This window comes from Fundulus heteroclitus, chromosome 5 (assembly GCF_011125445.2).
Source record: "Fundulus heteroclitus isolate FHET01 chromosome 5, MU-UCD_Fhet_4.1, whole genome shotgun sequence".
Taxonomy (NCBI): domain Eukaryota; kingdom Metazoa; phylum Chordata; class Actinopteri; order Cyprinodontiformes; family Fundulidae; genus Fundulus; species Fundulus heteroclitus.
In genome coordinates, this window is record NC_046365.1 from 11009690 (window position 1) to 11037199 (window position 27510).

Here is a 27510-nt window from a genome sequence, read left to right on the forward strand (position 1 = left end):
TGTGTTATTTTTTGAACAGCCTTGAGGGCACCACATATGGTCCTTGGGAGCTACCTGGTGACCACTGGTCTAAACTACTCCAAACTGAGCTCCATTACTTTTTATGGATGCTGGCTGGATTTTTAGTGTCATTATCATGTGGGAAGGCGAACCTCCTCCAGTCTCAACTATTTTCCAGGCTCCATCAGGTTTTCCATTTCTTCCCCTTGACTCATGCCAGCTTCTCTGCACATGTTGAGAAAAAAGCATGATGCTGCTGCCACCACCATGTTTCACAGTAGGGATGAGGGCTTCAGGGTGATTGCTTTCTTAAAACGACTGGTGGACTCAGTTTTCTCATGAGTCGACCTCTGACAAACGAGGTAGCAGTGGATTTTATTTAAAGAAAATCAGAGTAAAAGAAGCTGAATGCAAATACAATGCTCTTTTTGGCTCCATCCGTTCTCTCCTAAACTCTGACCAGCTTCCCTGCCCCTGCTGAAGAAAAGGATCCCCACAGCATAAGGCTGCCAATACCAGGCTTCAGGGGTGTTTTAGGGGGATTTGAAATGTGAAATTTCCATTGTACATGATTTTCATAAACGGGAAATAGTTAGATTTTGAACTCCAAACAGGACTCTTTGTAATTTTTAAATAAAGTCCAGAATTGTGGAGTACAAGAAAGTTGCTGAGTTGGGAGGTTTATTTGTAGAAGATTTTCATTCAGCTTTGTCTGCTGCTGTGTCCTTTGGTTTTCATGATGCTGCTGGTTCACTATTGTTCTCTAACAAATCTCTAACGGCAGTAGGTGAGTTCTGAAGATGGTTGCAAAAAATGTTGTTTAGGAGACAGAGTAAGGTTTGTGTTTGTAATGTAACAAAATCTGAAAATGATCAAGTGGCATGGGTGCTTTTACAGGACTCGGTATTGTTAGCAAGTTTATGGGTAACTACGAAAGAAGTCTGTCTTTTGGATGTTGCTTCACAGTGTGGGAGAAAAAGGGAAGAAAAAGTCTGCAGCACTCACACACCCAATCCATATTGCATGTTCAGAACATTGCACAACTCTCCGAGGGAGGCCCACCAAGAGATTTCTCAGCATTCTTCACCATCCGTGTTCCTGCTGCTGTGAAAAGAGAAGCCAAAAATTGCTCTGTAATGCAGTGATGAAACATATTACCAAATAAAATATAATTTGATGTTCTGATGTTCTTTTTCCCCATTCCTAACCTCCCAGCGTGATCCTTGCAGATTTAGATGGGACTTAATTTAAGTTATCGCAAATTTCTATCAGGCTTAAACTGAATGGATTAGATTGTTGCTGCAGGCTTTACCACTGACGCCTTACAGCAGAAAGCTCCTGGGTTCGAATCTAGACCAGGACCCATGTGTTTGTTTGCATCTTGTCCCCATGCGTGCATTCATTTGGCCACTCTAAGTTTCCCCTATTGATGAGTGTGTGCGTATATATTGGTTGTCTCTTGTCCATTGATCCCTGGATAGGCAGCAGCATATATATGACTTTGCAAGAACTAAGTAGTTATAGAAAAGCGGCAGATGGATCACATTGTGATTTTAAAGTTTGAGTTGATTGAACAAAAATCTCTGGTCGTGGATATTCACTGTAGTGTGGTGTCTCCGTTTTTAGGATTTGCGCCTAGAAGCATGAAACTGGTTTTCATATACCCAGACGATTCCTTCTGTGTCGGAGACCAAAGAGGTCATCAGTCATTTAGCGTCTAACAAAAGCATTTATAACCTACATCAAATATCTGAAAAATGTGATGTAGATTTGTAATTAGCACCCTTGAATAAATACTTTGGAAAACAACCTTTAAGTGCGATTACACCTGCAAGCCTTTTAAGGTGTCTCTCTACCAGCTTTGCATATCTAGAGATTGAGATGTTTGCTCTATCTTCTTTGTCAAATATCTCTATTTCAGTCATATTTAGTGGAGGGGGGGATTGTAAGTAATACATTCTTAGAAGGAATTAGGTCTTGAATGGGACTGGGCCATTCTAAGTCATGGATATGCTGTGATTTAAACCATTCCATAGTAGCTCTGGCTGCATGTTTAGGGTTATTATCCTGCTGGAAAATGAACCCCCACCACAGTGTCCAGTCTTTTGTTGCCTCTATCAGGTTTTCTTCCATGATTGCCCTGTATTTAACTCCATTCATCTTCCCATCAACTCTGCCCTGTTTCTTTGTTACTGCTGGAGACAAGCATCCCAACAGCATGATGCTGCCGCCACTATTTTCCCAAAGCGGACGCTGTGATCCAGTCGATGTCCTTTACAGAACAGCCGTACTTACACCGAGATTGAATTACAAGTAATCCAAATTATTTAGGACGAATGAAAACATTCTGGCTTTTTGCATGTAAGACATTTTTAATACCAGACATTGTGCGATTATTTGCTGACTTTTGTTGGTCTATCGCATAAAATCCCACTAATCTATGGTAACGTTTTTGGTTTTACTTTAAAAGAGAAAAAAATACAAACTGTTCAAGGGGTCTAACGTTTTGCCTTAATAGCCCAGATCGTTCACACAATGCCTTCATGTTGTTCACAGCCTCAAAGCAGAAATATTAACAATGAACACACCCCTAAAAAAAACAAACAGGAGAAACATTTAAAGGCAACGTATAAATTGTTCACAACAATCAACTTCGGTTCTGGGTTGGCTGTGTGGAAATTGAAGGAAAAGAACAAAAAGCAGAGTCTGCTGTGTTTCTTTGATTTTTTTCTTTCCTTGTGATATGCAGACATCAATGCGAGACTATTTTGGATATGCCGTGTGTGCTCGCACTCTTGCCGAAGACGTCTCGGGGAGGGAAGCTGCGCTGGTCCGACTGTAATGAAACTTTCATACTAAAGGATCTTGCTCCTCAGCCTCGCTCGCAAACTTCCTGCAAGTGGCGAGGAGACGAGTTCCACACCTCGCTTGCTTCTGCGATTACGCGTTGCCGTCATGCGCACGCTGTCACACACGTTCCAATGCCGATTGCGGTTTTTACATCTGCTCGCCGACACGCGTGTCCTCAGACGTGAACGTCGCCAAACACGGGCCGTGTCAAATTAGTCAGCGGGTCCGTCATGTTCGCACGGAAGATTGAGACCGAGAGGGAGGCGTGAAGCTAAAGGAGTTCTGCCGAAAACATCAGAGACAACAACAGCAGCAGCAGCAGCAGCCACTGCAGCAACACAGCCTCCTTATTCCCTGCTCGCCACTGCGCGGCTTTGTCGGTGAACGGTTTGTTTGTGTGGCAGCAAAACCAGCGGGCACCTTTGTATCCAGGGTGCAACCTTCTTTTGATATGGTGGAGCTAATTAACAAAAAAGGCGAAACGCAGAGGAAAGAAAAGAAAGAACTGTCAACAATGGGTTGCAAAGGTGTGTGGGGGTGGCGTGTGCCCGCTGGACGCGGGGAAACATGTGAATTTTGAGATTTTCGTGACATTCTTGGGTCCTCTTTGGGTCCGGGATAGGCATTTTTGTAAGAAGGAGGGAGAGGAAGGCGGTGGAGGTACAGAGGACATGGGGGGGGGGGGGGATTCTTTTTTGGGTCTCAATCAGGGTACTGGCTCAGCGAGAGTGTTGACGTCAGCTCGGGCTTTACCGAGGATGGAGGGATTGAGAGAGAAACAGAGGGAGGCTGAAGATGACGCCCTGAGGGAGTCAGGGATCAGAAAGGTATTAAGGGGGGAGGGAGAGAGAGAGAGCGGAGAAGGTGGAGAGCGGAGGCAGCAATAAGAGGGCCTACCACATATATCTGGGTGTGACTTCGGGAAACTGCAGCTAAGTGGGTTTAGGGCAGATAAACATAGAAAAAAAAATGACAGTTGGAACAAGAGACAGAGGAGGAGCAACTAGGAGGAATAATTCCTAGGCGGGAAGGATGAAGACAAAGGCGGAAAAAAAAAATTGGTTTATTATCTTGGCTTAGAGAGAGTGGGGAGAAGAAAGAGGAAGGTGCTGCAGACAGAAATAGACGGAGTGAGAAAGAAGGAGTGATTTGAGAACGATATAGCGCACAGGGGATTTTGTCGAATCTTTGCTCTCTGCCCTTTATTTAGTCAATAACCTTCAGTGCGTTATGACTCTGGTGTGAAAGCTTTTTTTTTTTTTTTTTTTTCGCAGCATCATAAAGCTGAAATATATGCACAAATATTCAGGACCTCGGTTAGTTCAAAGCTTATAATTACTGCAAATTATAATTTTTTTTTCCGTTTCCCATAGGGCAAACATTGACAGCACGAGGCGGTGGCGTATAGAGTCCGTTTGAAGTTCTGTAGCCTAGCTTTTGTTTTAAGGCACGCCACATTTCATGGTGTCAGGAACAATGGTCATCGAGCATTTTCCACCAACATAAGTAGGAAAGCGTTGGGACAGGGTCAAAGGTGGACAGGTGGCGTAGGCGCCCTCTACATATTAAACAAGACAAAGATGTGAGGAGGGTTGGATATGAACAGGGATTAAGTCACATTGGTTTATCCAAAAACTAAAGGGGGGGGGAATTTGCACAATGATTGTTTTAGCGCAGAGGTGTCAAACTAATTTCTATATGGGGCCACTTTGGCATCATGAAGTCATTAAAAGGGCCGCTTGCATGTGTAGAGACGATACTTTTCATTTCATAATTTCAATCCAGTTCACACAGTAGTATAAAAAATGCACAGTAACATAAAAGTAGCACTCTTAGGCCCAGTTTATACAGTTTATCTGCAAAAAAAGTTGATATTGGGGTGAATTACACTTACAGGAGGCACAGTTTTATACACTATAAAAAGATATATGCCTTTTTTTTTAGCTCTCGAGGGCCGGACAATTTACCTTGAAGGGCCAGATTTGGCCCACGGGCCTTGAGTTTGACACCTGTGTTTTAGCGTGAGGTTTTGCTAGTCAAAACCTTGCGTTTCAACTGGAATATTCCCCTTTTCTTCTATTGTAATGAAGCATTACTTTTCAAAGCTACTGGCTTCCTCTGAGCTGTCAAGTGTTCACATGCCGTCTCCTTAAAGTCTTAGTGTGGAAATAATTAATATTACGCCCATTCCTGTGTGTGGGGGGGACAGTTCTACTTGTCAGCAGGTATGATGATATCAATAGTAGATTATTTTTTTTTCAGTTGATAGGAAGCGCGTGAGGTCTTAAAATGCCATTTTGTGCTTTGATCCCCCACGGCGTCCCGAGTAGTTGTGAGCAAACTTGTGGCAGCATGTCACTTTCATGCCATTCCTGCTCCTTACTCCACAGGTTGCGCCGGTGACAAGTGACCGATGATGAAGCCACCAGGGCAAGAAATTAAAAAGCACAGAGGCGAGAAAAAAGAAGGGGAGCGAAAGAGGAGGGACATGTATTGTTATTAGAATATGACAGACGTGGCGACACAAGCAGTTTTTGAACCTTTTAAACTCTAATAACCCCTTCGCTTGACCACTGACAAACCGGTCGGCGGTTAGCATCGCGAACGTGAGAGGAAGCACTCCGCAGCCAATGTTCGTTTTCTCACGCACGCACATTGGACTGGAAATCAAATTACGACTCATGCATATTTCATTATTCTAATTGTTGAACGATACTATGAAAAAAGGAGACCTGGGGGATCCAACATGCTCATTAAAAAAAATCGCAATGGGAGAATCGGACTGCTTCTAATGTAAATGTCGTCTGTTTGACAGGTGTGCACAGAGGGAAAGCAAGATCAGTTTAACTAATTGAAAGGGAATATTCAAAGGGGAAACCATCGCTAATAACCCTTCTTAAAGCATTCCCTTTCTTCTTCTTATATCTCACTCTTTGTCCTCTCTATTCCTCTACATAACACATTCTTCGTGTGTTATTTCAATAATTCATTTAAACCAGGAAGTGCCATTGAGATAAAGTGGCACTTCAGTGTGAAGAGCATTTTTATGTTATTACGAATATCTGTCATGATAAATTATGGGCACCAGCAGAGCCCCCCCCCCCCCCCCCCCCCCCCCCCCCCAACAAATCACCTTTGCTTGCATGGCTTGTTTAATTACACCTACTCATAAATCCAGTGTGCGCGTTTTTAGCGCTGCACACCTTGCTGTACATGCTTGTAAACACATATGCTCACAGGCCCAACAAAGAAAGTGTGCTACCTTGCATTACCTGCTTTATTAGGAGTGAGAAATACTTACATTTTGTGTGTCAGAGGAGAGGGCCCCCCTGGTGATTGGAATTAATTATCTAGAGTCTGGGTCAAAATACTTTTAAAGACATAGGTTACTGTTCTTGCAGCTGAACACACACACACACACACACACACACACACACACACACACACTCACACACACGCACTCTAGTAGTGTCCTTGTGAACAGCTCTTCACTAGCTATTGTGGGCCACCTTGTGTACAAGTGAACTCAACGATTCCATTACCGTAAGGTCTACGCCACAAGTACCAGTAGGCATGTATTGTCTACTGCATTTAAAACATAAAGAGGCCTTAAACGCAAACGACTCTCGAGCAGAAGGGTGAGTGCCAAGAAGTCCATCGTGAAATCGTGGGGCATCTGAGCAGATGTGAGCTTTACTGGCAGAGGATGCATAAAACAAAATGTAAACCCTTAAACATGTCAATGAAATGGATACACCACACTTTACAAGCTGTGGACTGACAACAGAACCGGTGGGGGGTGATAAAATAAAGTAAATATGAAAAAATATCAAGCTATAAATTAAGACAAAAGTAAACACTCTGTATTACTAGTTATGAGAAAAAAAATTGGAAATTTGGTCTACTTGCAAATAAGTCGTTTGTGGAGGGAAAATATTATTACGTTTAGAATCGTTATCAATCAAGCTTTATTCATAGAGCGCTTTTCCCTCCTAAAGTGACCAGAGAACTGTACAGGTCAGTAGAATAGAACTACAGCATCTAAAACTAACAGAATAAGCAGCAATAAAAAGATAAGGAGCAAAAAACTATTAATAAAACCAGGATGACACGCCTACTCCACTGGAATCAAAAGCTATGTTAAAAGGATGAGTCCTTAAAAGACATTTAAAATCATTCAAGGTATTGGCCTTGAATGATTTTGAATATTGGTATTGTCATTCAGTGAGTGGAAGATCATTCCTAAGTGTGAGTGCTGCAATAGAGAAAGCTCTATCTTCATGGCTCACCATCAAAAAGCAACCGGTTTACTGACCTCTGAGTTCTGCCAGGACCAGGCTTGTGTAAGATTACTGATAAGTAAGATACCTGAACATTTAAACGTTTAACAACCAAAACCAACATCAAACATAAACCAACCCTAAAACGTAAAGGTAGCAAGTGCAGGGAGGAGTAGCATGCGTACGTCACATCTTACAGGTCAGCATATGGGCAACTGGAGACGACAAAAAGAGTTGTCCGTCCCAGTATGGAGTGGCAGCTGTCCTGTCTAGAAGTAATAAAAGAGTGAATCACCAAAGGGAACTTTGAGATAGATTTGGTTTGATTTTAGTGATTGACCTCAGATAGAAGACACTAGACTGGACTGGACTGATCTATCGAATGTAAACTGTTATAAAAAAAATACCCCAAAAAAAAACTCTGCAATCAAGCTCATTCCATTCGCCTGCTGATCTGCCTTTATGTAAGTCCTCTGGAGACAGTCATCAGCATATTATTGAAAGCCTCGAGTTAGCAGACGTCCAGCCTTTTTCCCTGCCTGATCTCTGTCGACCACGACCATGTTCCATGAATTCCCCTACTTTGCCTAGCCCTTGTCGGACATCTACTCTGCCTTCTGTTTTCTGGACAGAAGGCAGAGTGTTTTCTCATGAAAACTTGCCAAGCCCTACGAATCTGTCTGTCTCTGCCCTGTGTGGGAGCCATGTATGTTCATCAAAACTGATTCTAGCCTCTGCCCATTACCTGCGTGTCATCTTCTGCGGGAAACACTCCGCTTTTCGCTACCATACTCCACAGCATTCTGCAGCAGAGGTTTTCCCGCCCGCACCAAGTCTCTGTGCTTCCTTATTCATAAACCTTTCGACCCGCAACACTGTGCCTGGTAGAATAGCGGGTTCTCTGATTATTTGGTTTATAAATGTTACTGTGGGGCTTGGTTGAACACCTTACCCTTAAATGTAGCTGTTTTTGACATTGTGACTTTGCGTTTCTAAGGGTCTTCTCTAGAAATGCTCATTCTTCGCTTTTTCATAGGTGCTTTGGATTTATATTTGTGTGTTATGTGTGCATTCAGAGCTGACGTCTCACCAAAATGTCATTATGGCTGCATAATGCCAATAAAGATTCTTGATTCTTCACAATCTTTGTCAGTCTTATTTTTCATGTTCGTTATCTTTAAATGATTTCACTGCTGTAGTCCTAATTTTGTGAAAAGTGCTATGCATGAAATCTCCTTAATAAACGTAACTTGATTGACGGCATGTGAGGATAATTGAGGCTGTTGCAGTATACCTTTTAAAAACACCTCGATTCATGTTTAGTATGTTTGCAAGACCAGTTAAAAGAACATACTACCATGGTATCTAATGATGGATAGATGGTTGTATAGAAAAATATGCATTCTCCAGCTAGCTGGGTATTTAATATTAGGCTTAGTGTAACAAAGGAGTTGGCCACACATCCTAACTTTGTTGCTTGAAGATGACACATTAAGGGAGCACTGACAGATAAAAAAAAACATGCAGCACAGCATCTTCTCCTCCCCTTTTCAGCCATATTCAAAGACACAGGAGTTGCTATGGTTATGGGGGCATTTGATTATACTGAAATTTCACCTTCTACCTTGCTCATTAAAATTGACCTTGGTGATTTTCTATGAAACCTACGCCAGATGGTTGGGCTACTACGCGTTCTTCAAATCAGCCTGTGTGAAATTAACAAGTAGGATGAGAGTTAGATTAATCATTTTAGAGTGCTGCATTCTTTAATACCAAGGTTGTTGCAGTTGTTGTTGTGTTGCAGTTATTAGAATTAGCTTGTGTTGCAGGTGTTGGACTTAAGTTTAATTATCCAACCTATAGTTTGGATCGTTTACAGTTTCTTTTTTTCCCCCCATAAATTTATTTTGCTTTTCTAAACGGTATTCTGACAACAGCCACTATGTCTATATCATGGCTCTTGTTGCTCTACCAATATAGCTGTTACTAATTATGTTACTGCATAATTTCTAGTTTTGTGTTCGCAAAGGGGATACAAAATAATCAATAACTCTTGTCTGCCGTTTTGTTTAACTCTTCACTCACGTTGTCTTTCTAGATGCAACAACCGTACCCAGTGTGCAGTGGTGGCGGGACCTGATGTGTTTCCTGATCCCTGTCCGGGAACGTACAAATACCTGGAAGTTCAGTATGAATGTGTTCCTTACAGTAAGTAGCAAAATCTAATCTCATAACATCTCACAAAGATGTTTTTCTTTTAATTGTGTATCACTGTATTACATGTTCTGCATTTTTTAAAAAGCTTTTTCCTCTCCTAAAGGTGTGGGCACAAAGTTGAATAACACACATAGAGTATTAAAGAACGTTCATTAAGGCTTTGCAGTTAGACAAATTTTGATCTCAGTTCTAATCGGGGCAGTGGCCGCCACACACAGCAAAGAGCAAACAGCAGCTGAAACACTTGTCCATATAAGTATTATATAAAGCCTGCATACATAAAGTATTTTCTCCCCTTCTTTGTATTTTGTACACTAATCATATTGTTCTAGAAATACATAAATGTAGTGTATTCCCACACTTATGAAGTAATCGTGACAAATGATCATTTTTTTAAACCATAATAATTATGATGGTATTATTTTAGATAATCGAGCAATCCTCAGTTTTTTTTATTCTCGTCCTAATTTTTGTTTTAAGTTTCCTTTGTTAATGTGCTGTTATTTAATTTACAGATGCATCATTTTAGAGACATTCTCAATGATACCAACATACATTTTACATAGTGCATTTTACATAGCTCAAGTTTATGGAAGAAGTCTGAATGAGGACAGATGAGAGAAACAAAAATCAGAGACCGTGTAGACATGCGGTAAATGACCATGAGGCCGCTTTAATAATTTTACATTAATTTTCCTCACAATTTCCAAAAATATATCCAAAATCTGGGTTACCCCTCCAAGCTTAATGAATGCAAAGGGGATCAGCATGGAGACTTAGCGGATTAAAGATATCTTTTTGTCCTTGATGTTGATTTTACACTCTTTAAGGAGGGTTTGTCCGTGAGCGGCGGCAAAATGCTTTCTCTGCATCCATTTTACTAGAAAGCTAAATCTAGTAATTTGCCCATATGTGCTGGTACTTTCTGATTACTGTTCTATCACAACAGCTGCTTATTAGAACTTGCTCAGCTGTTTCTTTTTATTTCATTCATTTTTTTTTCATGTCTGTTGGTTGCTTAAGTCTGCACATCCTTTGCCTCCTCACCCACCATGGAGAAATGTTTAGTTTTGTAATGTCCCTGTTTGTCTCACAAACTGCCATCACTGTGCCATGGAGCATATGATGCTGTGGAAATGTTTTTGAACACAGTTGACTGAAAACCTTTATGTAAACTGTGGCTTTAGATACAAATGCAACTGTGTGACTATCTGAAAATTCTTCCTAGGACAGCTGAAGTTTATTTTTAAATTGACCAGATTATCTAAAACTGACAGAAGGTGTAAACTGAAGACAAAATGCTAAAACTAAATCAAAATGTGATGTAAATGAAGTACTGGTGTGCAACCTTATGCCAGGTTACTGCAGCTGTGTGTGTTATATTGTCTAGTTATCTTTTTTTAATAAAATGGATGGCACTGTGAATAAAATGTTATATTAGGAAGACATTACACGACAAGACATTTATAAAGGTAGTTAGAAGCCACATTGAAATCAATAACTTGTATTTAAAATGAGTTGTAGTCCCACTGCTGTTAATGTAAAAGAAGAAATTGATAATTACAATTATAATGATCTTTAAAAAAAAAACAGTTTTTTGCTAAATCTTTGCACGTTTTTTTAAAGGCAAAACAAAAAATGTCAGAGAATGACGCATCTCAAAAATATGCCTCTAATAATATTATTATCTGTTATAGAACATCTACAGTGACCCCTGTTAGGCTGCCAACACTCTAAGCCCTAGTCCTGAGCAATATTGTTCAAATCCTTTCTATTCAGACGGATTAATAATCAATCTACAGCTCAAGGCCAGTCATTTGGTTTGTCTTGGTGCTCTTCAGCAACAGGCGTCCAGTGTGTGTTGAAGGCACCCAGTGACACGTGTTAATTTACACGATGCGCTGTGACACTCCTGATATGGCCTAGATGCGGTCAGAGCTAATTAACCAGACTTAATGTTAGGAAAGACATTTAGGGCTGAATAAAACAAACAAAAAATAATAATTGATCGGTTACTGGTTTCAATTAGTGAAATTAGTGCTGCCCCTCACCTGCCTTATGCTGTACGCTGCTTTTCAGCTGGCTCAAGGGAAGCTCCTGCACTCAGTTGCAAGACAGACACATTTGGCTATTTAGAAATGTTTCCAGTTGCAAAAATCAAAGGCAGTCATAGCACTAGAACCAATGGAGCGCCACCCATCATTCTTGCTTTCAAACTAAAGTTGAAAAGCTTCCGTTAAGCAGGCAAAATCAGGCTGGGTACCCATGTAGGCTTCCCGACTATTCAACAAGCTAGTATGTTATTTACATAGAGTTGAACAATCTACAGGGATCACATTTTTCTAAATACGCATCTGAAAACTACTACTAGCTAGATTAGTGGGTGTCAAAATAGAAATAACAAATGTTACTGATAATATTAACCTAACTGCAGCATTGAGTATTGTATACTATTGTAGTAGCAGTAGTAATAACCGTGCAGTTTACCTCTTAGATCATGTCAAACATTTTTGTTTTAACTCATTGTTTTAATATTCATTCAGCTTTTTTTGGGAAGCTGTATTTTTACTCGTTTTCCTCCTTTGAGAATCTCGTGTCAGCCCATGGCTAAACCAAGCTGACCTGTTGGTAAGAAATTGTATTTAAGGAAACAAAATCTTCCTTCGGTTCGTGAAAAATTGCAGACACTTTGCAAGTCTTCATCTCTCAGCCATCTACAGCCTTGGCACCACGGTCCGCACAGGCGGCCAAGGTGATCTCCCACACTGAAGCATTCAATTATGTCGAGCTAAACGGCTCTTGCCTAGCGTCTAGAATGACCGGCAGATTAAATAATAGAACTATCAGAGCCCTCTCTGGAGCAGATGGAAATACAACCTGATACCTGCTTAATGCCCCGCCAAGCGCACGCGCGCACACACATCTGCTTCCGTGCCCATGCGAGCATTAGCGTTCTGTGGGCTTTCAGCCTTTTTTTTCCCCCCCTCGTTCTTGTCTGGGCGTTCCATCTTTTGGAAAAAGCATCCGCATGGCAAACGGACTTATTTACAGGATTTGTCACTGTAAGCATCTGCAGATCAAGATCAATGTGAGATGAGTTACATGCTGATCTGATGAACAGTGGGTCAGTGTGGGTACGATTTCTCTCTGCAAAAATAGGCGGCATCCGATACAAAGTCATTAGCGAGCTCGGCTGACAGATGGAGAGACGTGGCGAGGGAGATGGAGAAACGGCGTACAAGAGAACTGTGCAGCGGAGAGTTCCGACAGTGTATTAGCATCTTTAGCTTTCCGTCTGGATCGTTCAGTCTGGATCAAGGAGCGCCGGTATTCGAAGCGTTGCTCCTGCAGGTCCGTTTAGCCAGAAGAAAATGTTTACAGTCATGGTTTTTAAAGATGAAATAAGTCTTTGGGTGTCACGGGTGCACGCTTAAGATGTTTCTGTCTGTGAACACCTCAACCTTTACATGGCAGGGAGCCATGATATTGCATTCCTCAAATATTTATGAAATCAATTTTCTTTGAAAGGTGTAATAATGTGGGAATCTTGGAACATGCTGGCCTTCAGGCTGAAGCTTCAGCCGTCAACGATCGCGCAGCGCACATAAAACAGCAAATCAATGCCGACAGCGGCGCTGCTGCCAGATATATGTTTTGTAAGACACTAAGTGGTGAAAAATCTCCAAATTGTTGCATTCTCGCATCAAGACAATTCAATAGAGACGTCGTGTTTGGTGAAATATGTTGTCAGCGTGCTCAGACTGTTGCTTTTGTAAAAAAAAAAAAAAAAAAAAAAGAGTACATGCTCCAATTTTAATGAATCATAATGACGTTTAAAGGTGAGTTTGGCTTTAGCACAATCAAATGAGTGTAACATCAGGGGACACCCATAACTCCTGGTGTGTCTCCCTGGACAGTAGGCCCACTGGTGGCGTTGTGCGCGGAGTGTAAACACCTGACCCACCCAGCATTCATCCCTGAGGGCGGCCGTTGCTAATCACAAACTAAGTGTGTGGAAAGAAAATGAGCCGAGCTCCGGAGAGACAGCCTCGCACTGCAGATGCACTTTTCCCTCACAACTGCCATTCAAGCGGAGTTGTTTCCAACTGCACACATAGGGTAAACAATCCTCAAAGTGGGTTGTAAAACAGGCAATTCAATTATGTACGGTTCAGTTTTCAGCAAAATGATGCACCTTCATCCCCCTCCTCTTTATTCCCTCTAAAAAAAAAAAAAATTTTTGGCTTGCGCTACCTTCGCCGCTCCTCATCTCTGCAGGTTTTTGGCTGTTTTCCAAAGCTACAATCAAGTGCCGTCTCTCTTTTTTTCCTCTCTGGCTCACCGTGGTGAGAGTGTGTGGTGGTCGTGTGCCAAACTAGCCAGCTAGCTTTTGCAGTAATTAGCCACCTGTGTATACTCTCTCATAGCACTGCAGGCTTACTATAAATATCCATACATCCATTAGCACACTGCTGTACAAAGTGCTTCACCAGGGCAATTGTTATACATGCATAGATCTGATCTCAGAAAACAAGTCACCGCATAAAAAAAAAAAGATTAGTGTAGCTTTAGTCATATTTACCCTTTAACATGGAATATATATATAGAAACTCTCCTGCCCTGTTCTTATCTTTTTTTCCAGAATAATTTAACTTCTATTATAGATTGTCGTTGCTGTTCCGCTTGCAGATACTTCTCTTCTTGTTTTTAATATATATATATATATATATATATATATATATATATATATATATATATATATATATATATATATATATATATAATGTTCTAGGTGTGAACCCCAAAATCCAGCCATCACACAGGATGTTTCTAAGATAAGATGCTTTTATGTGTCATTATACATACAAGGTACATACAACGAAATTTCGTAGATCAGATTGAGGGTATTAAAAGCCTGAGCTGCTGCGACTGAGCACGCTGCCACTGATGGCCGGCCTGACCAGCATGTCTTTTAGTGGTAGGGGAAACCGGAGCAGACGCCGGGAGAACATGCTAACTCCACACAGAAAGGCCCCTGCCGAGCCCAGGGATCGGGGACCTTCTTGCTGTGAGGCAAGAGTGCTAACCACTGTGCCGCCCTTTTATAAAAGGTTTACTGAGACGTTGAATACTGGCAGACGAGGCAAGCAGGCAGGAATGAGAAGGAGACCCCAGAGGATGCAGACAAACCAGGAGGTGCAGACAGTGATTGACTTGAGCCGGTGGTGAATGTAGGAGTTGACTTGAGCAGATGATGCAGGCTGAAGGCTCACCATAGTGGGTGGAGCAAGCACCAGAACCTAAGGGAAACAGAGCAGACAAGCAGCACGCAGACACTGGAAACCTTCTTCAGTGAGAGCTGAACACAGGCACAGTCTCCACATCCAGCAGGTTGCGCACACATGATAGGAGACGAGACGATCTGGCAGTGAGTGGGTGAGTGAAGCAGGTATATGAAGGCAGGGAAACAGGTGAGCGGAGTTGGCACTGATTAGTGGCAGCAGGTGAAGCTAGTCTGAGCTGATGACTGAGAAGTGGTCTGAGCTAATTGGAATTTTTCTGTGGCTGAGAGGTGATAGAGCTCATTGTAGACAAGTCCAGAAAAGTATATATATATATATATATATATATATATATATATATATATATATATATATATATATATATATAATATACATATAGTGGTTAAATAAACTAGGGAGACCTTTCTGTAACATGAGTTTATGGTCCCTTTAGACATATTTTCTCACCTACAGAACAACATGTCATTGCATATTTATCCACCCCCTTTGCTAAGAAGCCCCACAAGGTTCTGGTGAAACCACTTACCTTCAAAAGTCACATAATTAGTGAAATAAGGTCTACCGGTGTGCAAGCTAAGTGAGGCTTTTTAGAGCACCACTAAAGAAGAGGCATCACACCATGAAGACCAAGGAGCTCTCCAAACAAGTCAGCAACAAAGTTAGTATCAAAATTTTCATGTTCCCCCCCAAGTACCATCACATCCATCATCTTCAAATGGAAAGCACCTGGTACTACAACAAACCTGCCAAGAGAAGGTCACCCACCAAAACTCATAGACTGAGCAAGGAGGGCATAGGGGCTAACCCTAACCCTGAAGGAGCTGCCGAGCTCCACTGTAAAGACTGGAGGATCTGTCCATAGGACCACACTAAAGCATACACTACATAGAGCTGGGATGCATAAAAGAGTGGCCAGAAAAAAAGCTATTACTCAGTGTAAAAAATAGGGAGGCAGGTTCTGTGTTTGCCAAAAGGCACGTGGGTTATTCCCCAAATGTAAGGAGGGAGGTGCTCTGGTCAGAAGAGACTAAACTTGAGCTGTTCAGCCACCAAGTAAAATGTTATGTGTGGTGCAAACCCAACACATGCCATAACCCCAAGAACACCATCCCCACAGAGAAACATGGTAGCAGCAGCATCTTGGTGTGGTTATGATTTTCAACAGCAGGAAACTGGTTTGAGTGGAGGGAAAGATGGTGCTAAATCCAGATATATTCTTGAGCAGAACCTTTCTGTCTGCCTGTGATTTGAGAAGGACAGAAATGTACCTTCCAGCAATGACCCAAAGAATGCTGCTAAGTGGGGTTTAAGAGGGACATTTTAATTTGTTGGAATGGCTTAGTCAAAGTCTAGGCCTAAATCCTGTTGAGAATCTATGACTAGGTTTGAAGATCACTGTTCGCAAGCGAAGATCATCCAACATGAAGGAGCTGGAACAATTTTGGAATATGAAGACATCCCAGTGGCATTATGTGGTGAGCTCATAGAAACTTATTAAAAGCAACCTGCAGCAGTATTTGCTGCAAAATAGCTCCACAAAGTGCTGGCTGTTTGCTGTTCGCATCACAATGGAAAAATAAACACCTCTTCAATGTTGTAGGCGTGTTCTGTAAATGAAATGGTGCAGATTCTGAAATAATCCATTTTAATTCCATGTGGTGAGGCAACAAAAAATGAAAAATGGCCAGGGGTGGTGAATAATTTAGCAAGGCACCATTTACCATCTGAAGATCCGAAAAACAATCGCTGCTTGCTTCAGCTTTACTATCCACAGCAGCAACCATTTAACCTATAGGGTCAATGCACAGAAAAACTGGGTCAAATCAGAATCAGATATACTTTAATAATCCCAGAGGGAAATTACTTTTGTTACATGCTCCAGATACACACACATTTTTATATATATATTTACAACATTCCACTCTAGGTAATATAAATATATACAACTATAAGTCAATATATACAGTGCAAGGAATAAATTAATGACAGTTACAGAGGGGGGGTGGGTCAGAATCACTGAGGGAGTCGTTGTATAGATTGATGACCACAGGCAGGAATGATTTTCTGTAGCGCTCAGTGGTGCATCTGGGTAAGAGGAGTCTTCTGCTGAAGGAGCTCCTCTGCTGGGTCGGTGTGTCATGGAGAGGGTGTGAGACATTGTCTAAGATGGGCTGGAGCCTGGACAGCATCCTCCTCTCTGCCATGGTCGTCAGAGTGTCCAGCTCCTCCCCCACGACATCACCGGCCTTCCTGATCAGTTTGTTTAGTCTGTTGTTGGCAGCGACCCTCAGCCCACTGCCCAAGCATGTGACAGCAAAGAAGAGCATGCTGGCAACAACAGACTCATAAAACATCCTCAGCATCGTCCCACAGATGTTAAAGGACCTCAGCCTCCTCAGGAAAAGGAGTCGGCTTTGGCCCTTTTTGTAGACCGCCTCAGTTTTCTATTACTGGGTCATAATGGACTTAATATCTAGAAAGAAAAATACTGATTTGAAAATGACAAAATGAGCTAATTACCAGGGGTCTCGTTTATAAAGCTCGTTTACAGGACTGTCTCAGAAAATTTTAATATTGTGATAAAGTTCTTTATTTTCTGTAATGCAATTAAAAAACATGAAATGTCATACATTATGGATTCATTACAAATCAACTGAAATATTGCAAGCCTTTTATTGTTTTAATATCGCTGATTATGGCGTACAGCTAAAGAAAACTCAAAAATCCTATCTCAAAATATTAGAATATTTCCCCAGACCAAGTAAAAAATAAAAATCATAACAGCAAAACAAAATCAAACATTTGAAAATGTCCATTAATGCACTCAGTACTTGGTTGGGAATCCTTTTGCACAGATTACTGCATCAATGCGGCGTGGCATGGAGGCAATCAGCCTGTGGCATTGCTGAGGTGTTATGGATGCCCAGGATGCTTCAATAGCGGCCTTTAGCTCATTTGCATTGTTGGGTCTGGTGTGATTCAGCTTCTTCTTCACAATACCCCACAAATTCTCTATGGGGTTCAGGTCAGGGGAATTGGCAGGCCAATCAAGGACAGTAATGCCATGGTCAGTACACCAGTTACTGTGAGAATCTTATGTCGTCTCTTAACCACTACCATACTTGTGATTTAGTTTACTGAACCAAGCTGAGTGGTTTTCAAGGCTCATCACATTCATCTCCCCAATTATCTCCAGGGTGACGTGTTCCATAGATTGCAAGATTATTGTGACAAGTTGTGCGACAATTAGTTCCTCTAAATAGGCAAAGACTCTCGTACATAAATGGTAGATGCATTGGCACTGTTGGAAGACCTTAGACTCCTTTCAAGGCCTTCCAACAGTGCCAATTAGGAAGAAACGCGGTTTCAGGGATCAAAGATTTCGTGGCCAATGATGATAACTGGCCAATATATCGCTTTAGCAAAATGCGATAGACTCAGAGCATTGCATTTTGATATAACCTACAGGGGAAAGTGGCTACACCAGCCTCCAGGTGCTGAAAGGCAGCTCTCCAGCCCACAGAGCGCAGAGAAGGTGCGCGCACTCATGCAGCACTCAGTTTGCGCTGTTCATTTTTCTTTATGTATTTAATATGTTTTTTGGGAGCAAGGTGGGGGTCTTATCGTGGGCAAAACCTCTCATTTCTTCTCTGAATGTTGATTTCAACGCATAGCCTCAGAAATTTCAACAGCAGCCTTAGGCTAGTTTCTTTTTCTTGGCGTATGTAGATGCCAAGACAAATGGATTAGTATGGATTCCATGCAAAGTTGTATAGATGAGACCCCTGCTATTTTAGACAGCATTATTTCCTCAAAATGTATTTGCAAATGGTGAAAGATTATCTACATGTGTGCAAATTTTGATAACGTTTTGAAAAACTGTAAAAAAAAATAAAAAATAATAATAAAAAATAAGTTCGGCCACTTTCAATGTTAGTAGCTCATATCTCACTAAATGTTTATATTTCAGGTAATTCAACAAATTGGTTGTGTTGCTGAGCGGTGCAGACAGACATCACCGAGTAGCAAATATCGCACCTTATGTGGTTTTGACGCGCATCTGTGTCCAGACTGACAATATTCTTTGTTTACAAAATGTTGCTGCTGCTGCTCCCATATTTCATAACAGATGTGTTTCAAAACGTTCCCAACTCGTGCGAATTTAGCCGTCGAAAGGGGCAGAACCGTGTATCGGTTGGAAGACGGCACATAAAAACAGCAGAGTAGCTGAGGGGAAAAATGCTAAATGCTGTTTGCAGAAAAACAACCTGATGGTATCTATAAAATAAAGAAAGGACACATTGGCCATGTCTATCCATTGTTTTTCATCTTCATCCAGCATACCATCGCCTTTTCTCAACTGCTGTTGTGAAGCAATTAGGAATTATTAAGCCAGTGATACGTTATGCAATACCCATGCAGCCTATTTAAAACAATAGAACTTGGCTGGGAAGGAAAGCTAATTAAAAGATAAAATCAACCTTCTTGTCTGGCCAATTAAGGACTTCTGTCAGGGTTGGACCTTTGGAATAACTTCATCATGATGACACCAGATGAGCTGTGTGTGTGTGTGTGTGTGTGTGTGTGTGTGTGTGTGTGTGAGTGTACGTGTTGTCCTGGAAACAGTCACCTACCGTCAGGATTGCTTGTGTGAGTGCGTGTGCATTGCGCGCGCGTTTGTCTGGGCAAACGCTGCAGTTGTTTCCGTGTAAGAGAAAGGGAAGATGGGAAAGGAACCAAGAAAACAGAAGGAGAGATGGCGGAGCGACAGCTGAGACAGAGATAGAGGGAAATGGGTTAGACGAGGAACAGAAAGAACGAATTAACTGATAAAAGACGGCTCGCGAGAGGTGGACATGGATTGGCTTGGTGGGGGGAGGCGAAGGAGGGGAGGGTTGGAAATACAGAGCAGGTAATGGAGAGAACGGACAAGGAGAAAAGCACGGAGTGAAATAATGAAACAGGATGGCAGGTGAGGATATGAGGACAACGGGGTGGGAGCAGGGTAGAATAATGGAGACGGGGAAGCAGAAAATGTTCGTGTCCAGAGATGACCTTGGGCCCAGGCCTCGGGACTGATTGGAGATCTGCGATAATCGCTGTGAGGCTGCGGTTGCCGCACGTCCTATACGCCTCACACGAATCCCACGCACGCCGCCTTTACTCCCAGACGAACACCTCCTCAGTAAACCATACGTTTTCAATAAAAATGCTAATTATCTTTACACTGCAGCACAGTTTAGGAAGCACGGCTTCTGTTTGTGTGTCCACATAAGCAACAGTGGAAGTGAACTGTGGAAACAGGGAAGGCATCCGAGGTAGAGCCATTCATCAAGGTTACAAAAGATTTCAATGCAGATTTTAATGAATAACTGGACAATTTTTTAAATAAATGAGACAGGGAACGGGTAACATGTCCCCATTATTCTGCTAATGTTTTCTAATGCTCATTCATGCCGTTGCTCAGAATAAATGAGCATATTTTTTTTTTCCCCTCTGTAGCTGCAAAGGTACAGTAAGCGGATGTGCAAATGATCTGTCAGAGATGGTGGATAGATAAAAACCTGCCGCCTCCTCTACAGGATTTAGTTCTGAATAATGTTAGGGGAGACACTGACAGACGCCGCTTTCTTGTTGACGTTCTCTTAGAATTAGGGACATCTTCTCGCAAAGTTGTCACAGCCCGTCTTTTTTTTTTTTTTTCTTCGTCTCCCCTCTTCTTCTTTTTAGCTACATTCAGTAGCTAAATTAACGGCAGTGGAGAAAAAAAAAAAAACGTCTCATCTCTTTTTGCATCATCCTCGGTGCGCGAGCCCCCCTTGACAAAACCTTGAGGTTTCACCAGATGTCTCGCTGACATATATTGTCGAATCCCGCTCGCTGAAAAATGAATGTCTGTGATCTTATGAGAAAGCTTGATGTCTTACCCTCGTCCTGGAGATTAAAAAAAAAAGAGAGACACCTGGAAAAAAAAAATAAAAAAATCTAGCAATAAGCTCCACAGCAGAGGCGTCCATTAATCTAGTGAAACACAGAGCGGCGGGACAAATTGAATGGCATTTGTTTGACATTTTCTGTGCCATTTGGTATACTTGTTATCCGCCACATTTCATTTGAAATCTATTAGTTGCCGGCAACCTTGAACTCTACATGTTTTTGCTCTGTGTATGGAAGGGTGTGTGAGAGCCTTCTGGTAATTCGGAGGCCTTGTTGTTTTGGTGCCATCAATCCTCTGCCTCACGATGTCTCCCCTTGCTTTGAATTTAGGGGACGATTCAGGACTCTTGAGGTGAGGTTCTGTTCAAAGGCTAAAATGCATAACTGTCTCGGCTTTCTCATCCAGTGCACGCCCAGGTTAGCTGGTCCTGGAGGCGGAACTACGTAACGTCTAGTCGGAGAGGAGGCAAGTCCAAAGCGGACCCACGTCATTTTTAAAACAAAGCTTGTGCCAAAAATAAAAAGCCGCATGGGCTTTTGTAAATGGTATTTTATTGATTTGAAACTGTCACCACGCTTGGACTTGGAAAGTTACTTACACAGTGGCTGGTGAATTACAGTACATACAGGAGAAATTGAACGAGCGTTGCACCAAAGATTTTCCCATGCAAATTACATGAGAATGGAATGTAAACAATTTCCGGCAAGATTAGCTGTCCCATAATAATGGGAGCTCAGGATAACTCCAGTTTATTGGTTTTTGAACTGTCCTACCTTTCTGTTTGGCTAGACACTCTGACCAGATTCGCTTTACATTCTCCATTTTCAGTTTCACACACGAATATAGCTGGTGGCACACATCCTCCTATCTCTACTTCCTGTGTAAATAATCACTGGCTTCTGAATTAACAAGTAAAAAATCACGACTGCTTAAATGTTAATATAATACAGTTTAAACCACTATGACATTTTTGAGATTTGAGTTCTTTTTACTTGGCCACTCTGAAGTTGCTGGCTTCAGTTTAAAGGCCCAACTAATAGGATCAATCGATGGATCTAGTGAGTAGGTCAGGGTGCAGTAGAGAGCGAGACATGCAGCAGATAATGGGAAGGCTGAACGTCTTACAGCCTGGCGGCTCTGTTTTGTCCTTTTGAACTTCCAACCGATATGTGTGCTGGATTTGGACATGTTGGAAATAACTTTCATTTAAATTCTGTAGAGTATAATATTAATATGTAATAAGTAATATATGAATAACATCTTTATTAATTCAAATATTAATGTTTAAATAATATTTAAACCCTAAGTTCTGTTTTTTTATAATATCTTACTACAATATATTTAGCTCCTAAAGAGAACCTGGAGTAACAATATTCAATACACAAATCAGATCGATGCATCTCTGCTTGCCTTTTATCTGAACCTCACTTCAAAAATCCCGAGCTCTCCCTTTAAATTCACTATCATCAGTCTTTCCATCACACGCACGCACCCACCCTGCTGCTTAGAGAGGCTATCTGCTTTCTTTCCCAGTTCTCCTCACGAGGGAGTTGCCTGCATGTGGTGAACCATTTTTTTTATATCTTAACTCAAACTGGCTCACAAGCACACGTGCGCACGTGCATGTGCACGCTTGTTTTGAGTTTTCGTTTCAACACGATCTTCCGCCAGAGATTGCTTATTTATCGGGAGTTGTGCTAAGCGGCACCAGTTACCATGCATTTTTCATGAGCCAAGGATTTAATGGTTGCCTGTGAGTGTGTACGTGCGTGCGACATGCGTTTGTGTTTGTCTTATTCTTGGTGATGAGTTCGAGCCTCGGTGTGTTGAAGAATTTATGCATGGAGAGCACAAAATGTGGTGCATTTGCACTATATATAAACATGTGTCATGCAGAAGTCGTGCGAAATGTTTTTCCTTTGAGGACTCTCCTCTTCTTCTTCTTCTTCTTCTCCTCTCTCCTCCTTTCCTCTCAATCTCAGGGGACTACTTCCATCCAGCAGGTCTCTTACGGTCTTGAAAGACACGAGGGCACTGCCTGCAGGATTAGGTTTCTGCCATGTTCACATTCCACCGAGGTCCCCCCATGGACCAAGGTGGAATGAAATTCATATGTTTAAGAGGTTTTCTTCCAAGTATGCACATTTCACTGCGGGGTGCCGGGAAGCTCTGCAGATTGTGCCTTGTCTATGATAGACAGAGAATTGGTTTTGAGTTATGGTGTACCAAAATCTCATAGTACGAGATCTTGTAATATTCATAGAGCAGAAAAGGGTTGCAGTTAGCACCTGGCATTGGCCAAATAACGATAAATTTATGAAAAGAGGGAATCAAGTAGTTTGAACGGGAGAAGAGTGTTAAATTAGGCTGCAGTGTGCCTGAGCTCTTGCTCTATGCCTCTCTATTTGACGCTGCTATAGCATTTAAATATTAGGAATCACAGCATTGAAAAGAAAAACGTCTATTCCTGTTTTCTTTCTACACAGAAATAACTGGAACAACAAAGAAGCCGTGTCACAGGTTAAATTATCAAAGAGGCATATTAACTTAGCCTCGCTAGGTCTGTAAACTCATCCCTGTGTTAAACTCCCCAGCAGAGTAATAGGCGTTTCTTGAGGACTTTTTGCAGTTTTTTAAATAAATTATAAACCTCATATATTGTAGGTGTTTTATAACATATTAGGAGCTTTGTGGAACCCGCTTAGCCTTGTAATGGTCCAGATACTGTTCTGTGGAGACCAAATATGAATCACTGTCAGGGAAAAGGAAAAACATTCTTATTATATTACTGCTTTGTAATAGAAACAAATAGATTTTTTTTATGTTGAAAAAACACTTGCGCTTCATTTTACCACTTGAAATTACAGAAACATTGATAGATGACTAACAGGTTGGTGTTTAATAGCCGCATGAAAACATACAATTATTAAATTCATCTCAATGAATTTAGATTTGAGGTAGTTTGTTTTTTACTTACCTCCAAAACTAGTTTGTGAAAGATGTTTACTTTTTAGAATGTGGAACTCCATTTTACAAAAAGTAAGACTTTAGAGTAGATACCTATCAATTTTACAAAAAACAATTCTCTCTTTATTTTTTTATTTTTTTTTGTAGCCAAGACATATATTACACTACATATGTGTTAGAAACAAATTGTGTCTTTTTTTCATTTTTTTTTTAAAGTGACCAGGATTTGGTTCCTGTTGGGATGGCTGATATTAAGGAGGGTACTTTAAGTCTATGCTCAAAGCTTTCATTTTGAAGGAAGAGAGGAAGTAGTAACAGTACTACCAGAGTAGTAATCTAAAAAGAGTGGGTCCACTATTTTCATATAATTTGTGTGGTGGCATTTTGAGCATCCGGCAGAAAACTACACCTGAAGAATCCTGAGATTGCCTAACCCTTAGCCTCTACACTTAGCAAAGCTAAAAAGGCTATTTCACAGTCATGTAAAACCTTTATTTGTGAAAAACCACTTTAGAATCAGACACATTTAAAGCTGCGATGTAAAGACTAGTCAGACCTGGACTGTGTTGTTTTAGATTTTTTTAAATGCAGTCGGTGATTTGTGAATATTTTTACTCATTTTCAAACATACTAATTAAATGTTGCTTTGCGTTTTCCTCGTGAACCCAGTCTCACGTATTGTCTCGTCCAACGAGCTGGATGTATAATTATACCTCTGGTGTTGAGGTCAAAGCAAACAAGTTCCCACCTCCGCACACAGAGGCTCGCACACCCATACTCACACAAAATGACATGCCATTCACAAATCACCAGCTGAGCCACCGTGGATCAGAAAGCATTATCACGTAGCACTTTTGGCTGTTTCACTCCACTGAAATACAATCCCACTAATCACATCAATTTTCTAGTTTTCATTGCTCCGCTGCTATTAGCATACATTAAAGAGCTCATTATCTCAGGTCATTTTGTTTTGCTCTATTTTGTTCTGCACAAAGGGGTAAGACCACCAGGGGCATGGCGAACACGCATGTGTTTTCCCCCGCGTTGTGCCAAGCTCCAGCTCCATCCGGGTATCCCTTCTTTGGGCACGTCTGTCGGCCATGTGCATGTCTACTTCCCATCTCCGTATGTGTGTGTGTGTGTGTGTGTGTGTGTGTGTGTGTGTGTGTGTGTGTGCAACATATGCGAGATGCAATTCTGTCAGATAGCGTCCCTGTTGCAGTACAGCCTCCTCAGACGCTTATGTAATGTTATTGCCAATCACACATGGAGAACATCCTGGCACTCTCACAAGGTTAGGATGAAATATGAGGACGATTATGGAGATCCGAGATTGTATTATCATGAATTCCTTATTATTGCATCATTAATCTATTTTTGTCTCTTGTCTCTTCCTCTCCCTTGTTCTCTTTATTCTTTTTTCTCCTTCCAATCTTTTTGCCTGTGGCTCGTGCAGAAGTGGAACAAAAAGGTAAGTCAATCAAGCACACGAGCAAAATCAGAGTGTGGGTGTCACTTTTTTGGTAAAATGAAATACTTGGTACTTTTGGCAAGAGGTTGTTTCCTTCAAAGTTACCCTGGTGTAGTAAAGCAGAATATAGTGGGAATTTAGAAATACAGCTTCTCATTAGACACACTTTTGGGTCAGATTATTCCATGCTATTGTGGGAAATGTCACTTCTCTAACTTGCCATTGGAGTACATTTTCATAATGAGCCATTGAGAAGAGAATCGCATTGACATTTAATATTTCAAAAGCTGAAATGATGCCAGTACTTCGAAAGGCCTGTGACTATTCAATCAATATTTCCAGGCTTTCGTGTGAAATCTGGAATTCCACTATGGAGAAGAATGGGAAAACCAAATCTGCCACATCTGGCATGTCTGTATCAGCCACGCCGATGCGACAGCATTCCAGTTAAATTACAAAGGCTCCTATGATTGGTTGCAGCGGCTTCCCAGAATCGGCTGCATGTCCCACATCCCTCATAAAAAACATGACCTCAGTGTTCCTCAACGGGACGGCTGAGCTAGGAATGGGAAAATAGTTATTGCAGCAACTACAAAAACAGCAGACGATAAAAGATGTGCCCGCTTCTGCAGTTGGCGCTTACTGGCGGAAATAGAGAGGGGGGGAGAAGTGGAGGAAGCATTGTGAGCCTAATGAGGAACTGAGGAGGGAGTGAGGAAGGGGAACCGAAGGAAAGAGTGGAAGTAGAACAAAGAGTGCCATTTTCTCTTTATCACATAACTGTGAGAGCAGAGTGTAATCTGTTGAAAGTGAGGGTGGCTGTTGCTGCTCTTTAACAATAAGAGTAAACGTATAGTATCATCATTTGCTGGGAATCAGTGCTGGTTGTTCATTCGGATGGTTTGGGTCACCGGCTTGGGCAGCATGGTCCTAAGAGCGGCACTTGGAAAGAAAGCTCCAGTTTGGTCAGTAGTGTAAAACAGTGCTAAATGAATCAGGTTTTGTATTACTTATTTTTATGATCAGTAACCGGGGAGGTGGGAGTCCTCTGTGTTATTCAGTGTAATAAAATATAGACTTATACCATGGTTGACTGATGATGGTAAACTTGATGTATGTCTGCAACTGTATGTGCTGCGGAAGTAGAGATTTGCCCAGGGCACCAATAATGCAAGAGCTGCTACATAATATTGGAGACAAACAGCATAGGTTTTGTAAAGAAATATTTGACATATGTCTCCAAGTGGTTAAAGCTTATGTAATCTAATTTTATCCTAATTTCTCCTCAGTATTTCTGTGCCCGGGCATTCTACGGGGAGTGTACCAAAGTGAACATCTCTTTGAGTCTGACCACCAGTCAGGTGCGTGGTGCAAAGACCCCCTTCAAGCCTCTGATAAGATATACTACATGCCTTGGACACCGTACCGCACGGACACACTGACTGAGTATTCATCCAAAGAGGATTTCATCGCAGGCCGCCCTACGACCACGTACAAACTGCCGCACCGCGTGGACGGGACCGGTTTTGTAGTCTACGACGGCGCGCTGTTCTTCAACAAAGAGCGCACCCGCAACATTGTGAAGTTCGACCTTCGCACGCGCATCAAGAGCGGCGAGGCCATCATCGCCAACGCCAACTACCATGACACCTCTCCGTACCGCTGGGGGGGCAAGTCGGACATCGACCTGGCCGTGGATGAGAACGGGCTGTGGGTGATCTACGCGACAGAGCAGAACAACGGGCGCATCGTGGTGAGCCAGCTCAACCCCTATACCTTACGCATCGAGGGCTCGTGGGACACCAGCTACGACAAGCGCTCAGCTTCCAACGCTTTCATGATCTGCGGGGTCCTGTATGTCGTCAAGACCGTCTACGAAGACGACGACAACGAGGGGACGGGAAACAAGATTGACTACATGTACAACACGGACAAGAGCAAGGAAATGACGGTCAACATACCCTTCCCTAACTCCTACCAGTATATTGCTGCAGTGGATTACAACCCAAGAGACAACCTGCTGTACGTGTGGAATAACTACCATGTGGTCAAGTATTCACTGGACTTTGGCAACAACGGTAAGTACAACTGAGGGTGTCCCTCAGTAATACGTCTTCTCATTACTTTTGTCATTTATGGCCAGACCTTCCTTCCACATGAGGTACTTTATCGACAAATGCTTTTTCAGCTGTGACATATGGAATGCTTATAGGCACTGATCTTCTTTCAGTACTTAATTCTGTGAAATTACTTGGAAAAAAGCAGAAAAGGGATTGCTCCATCTGTGCTGTCATGGCTCCCAGTTATGACTGTTTTTCACCTCCTCCTCGCAATCTACGGTGCACGTGTTCAGAACTAAAAAAAAACATCCCAATGACAACTAAATCAGTTCCAGTGTACCTTCACAACTGTTCCTCAGTATAATGTCTGAACAGAAAGTGGAGATTTCAGCAGTGTTGCTATTTCTACAAATAAGACAATACA

At 41.8% G+C, this 27510-nt stretch overlaps 1 protein-coding gene across 9 annotated transcripts in view; it reads left to right on the top strand.

Moving 5' to 3' along the window:
- The window catches only part of adgrl3.1 (adhesion G protein-coupled receptor L3.1), a 227728-nt gene that overhangs the window by 97284 nt on the left and 102934 nt on the right, over nt 1–27510 (top strand). For all 9 annotated transcript variants that reach the window (XM_012851254.3, XM_021309872.2, XM_021309874.2 and 6 more), the window contains exons 5-7: nt 9229–9338; nt 25012–25026; nt 26316–27104. In XM_012851254.3, the coding sequence (XP_012706708.2) occupies nt 9229–9338; nt 25012–25026; nt 26316–27104 (914 nt within the window). The remainder of the gene's footprint in view (nt 1–9228; nt 9339–25011; nt 25027–26315; nt 27105–27510) is intronic.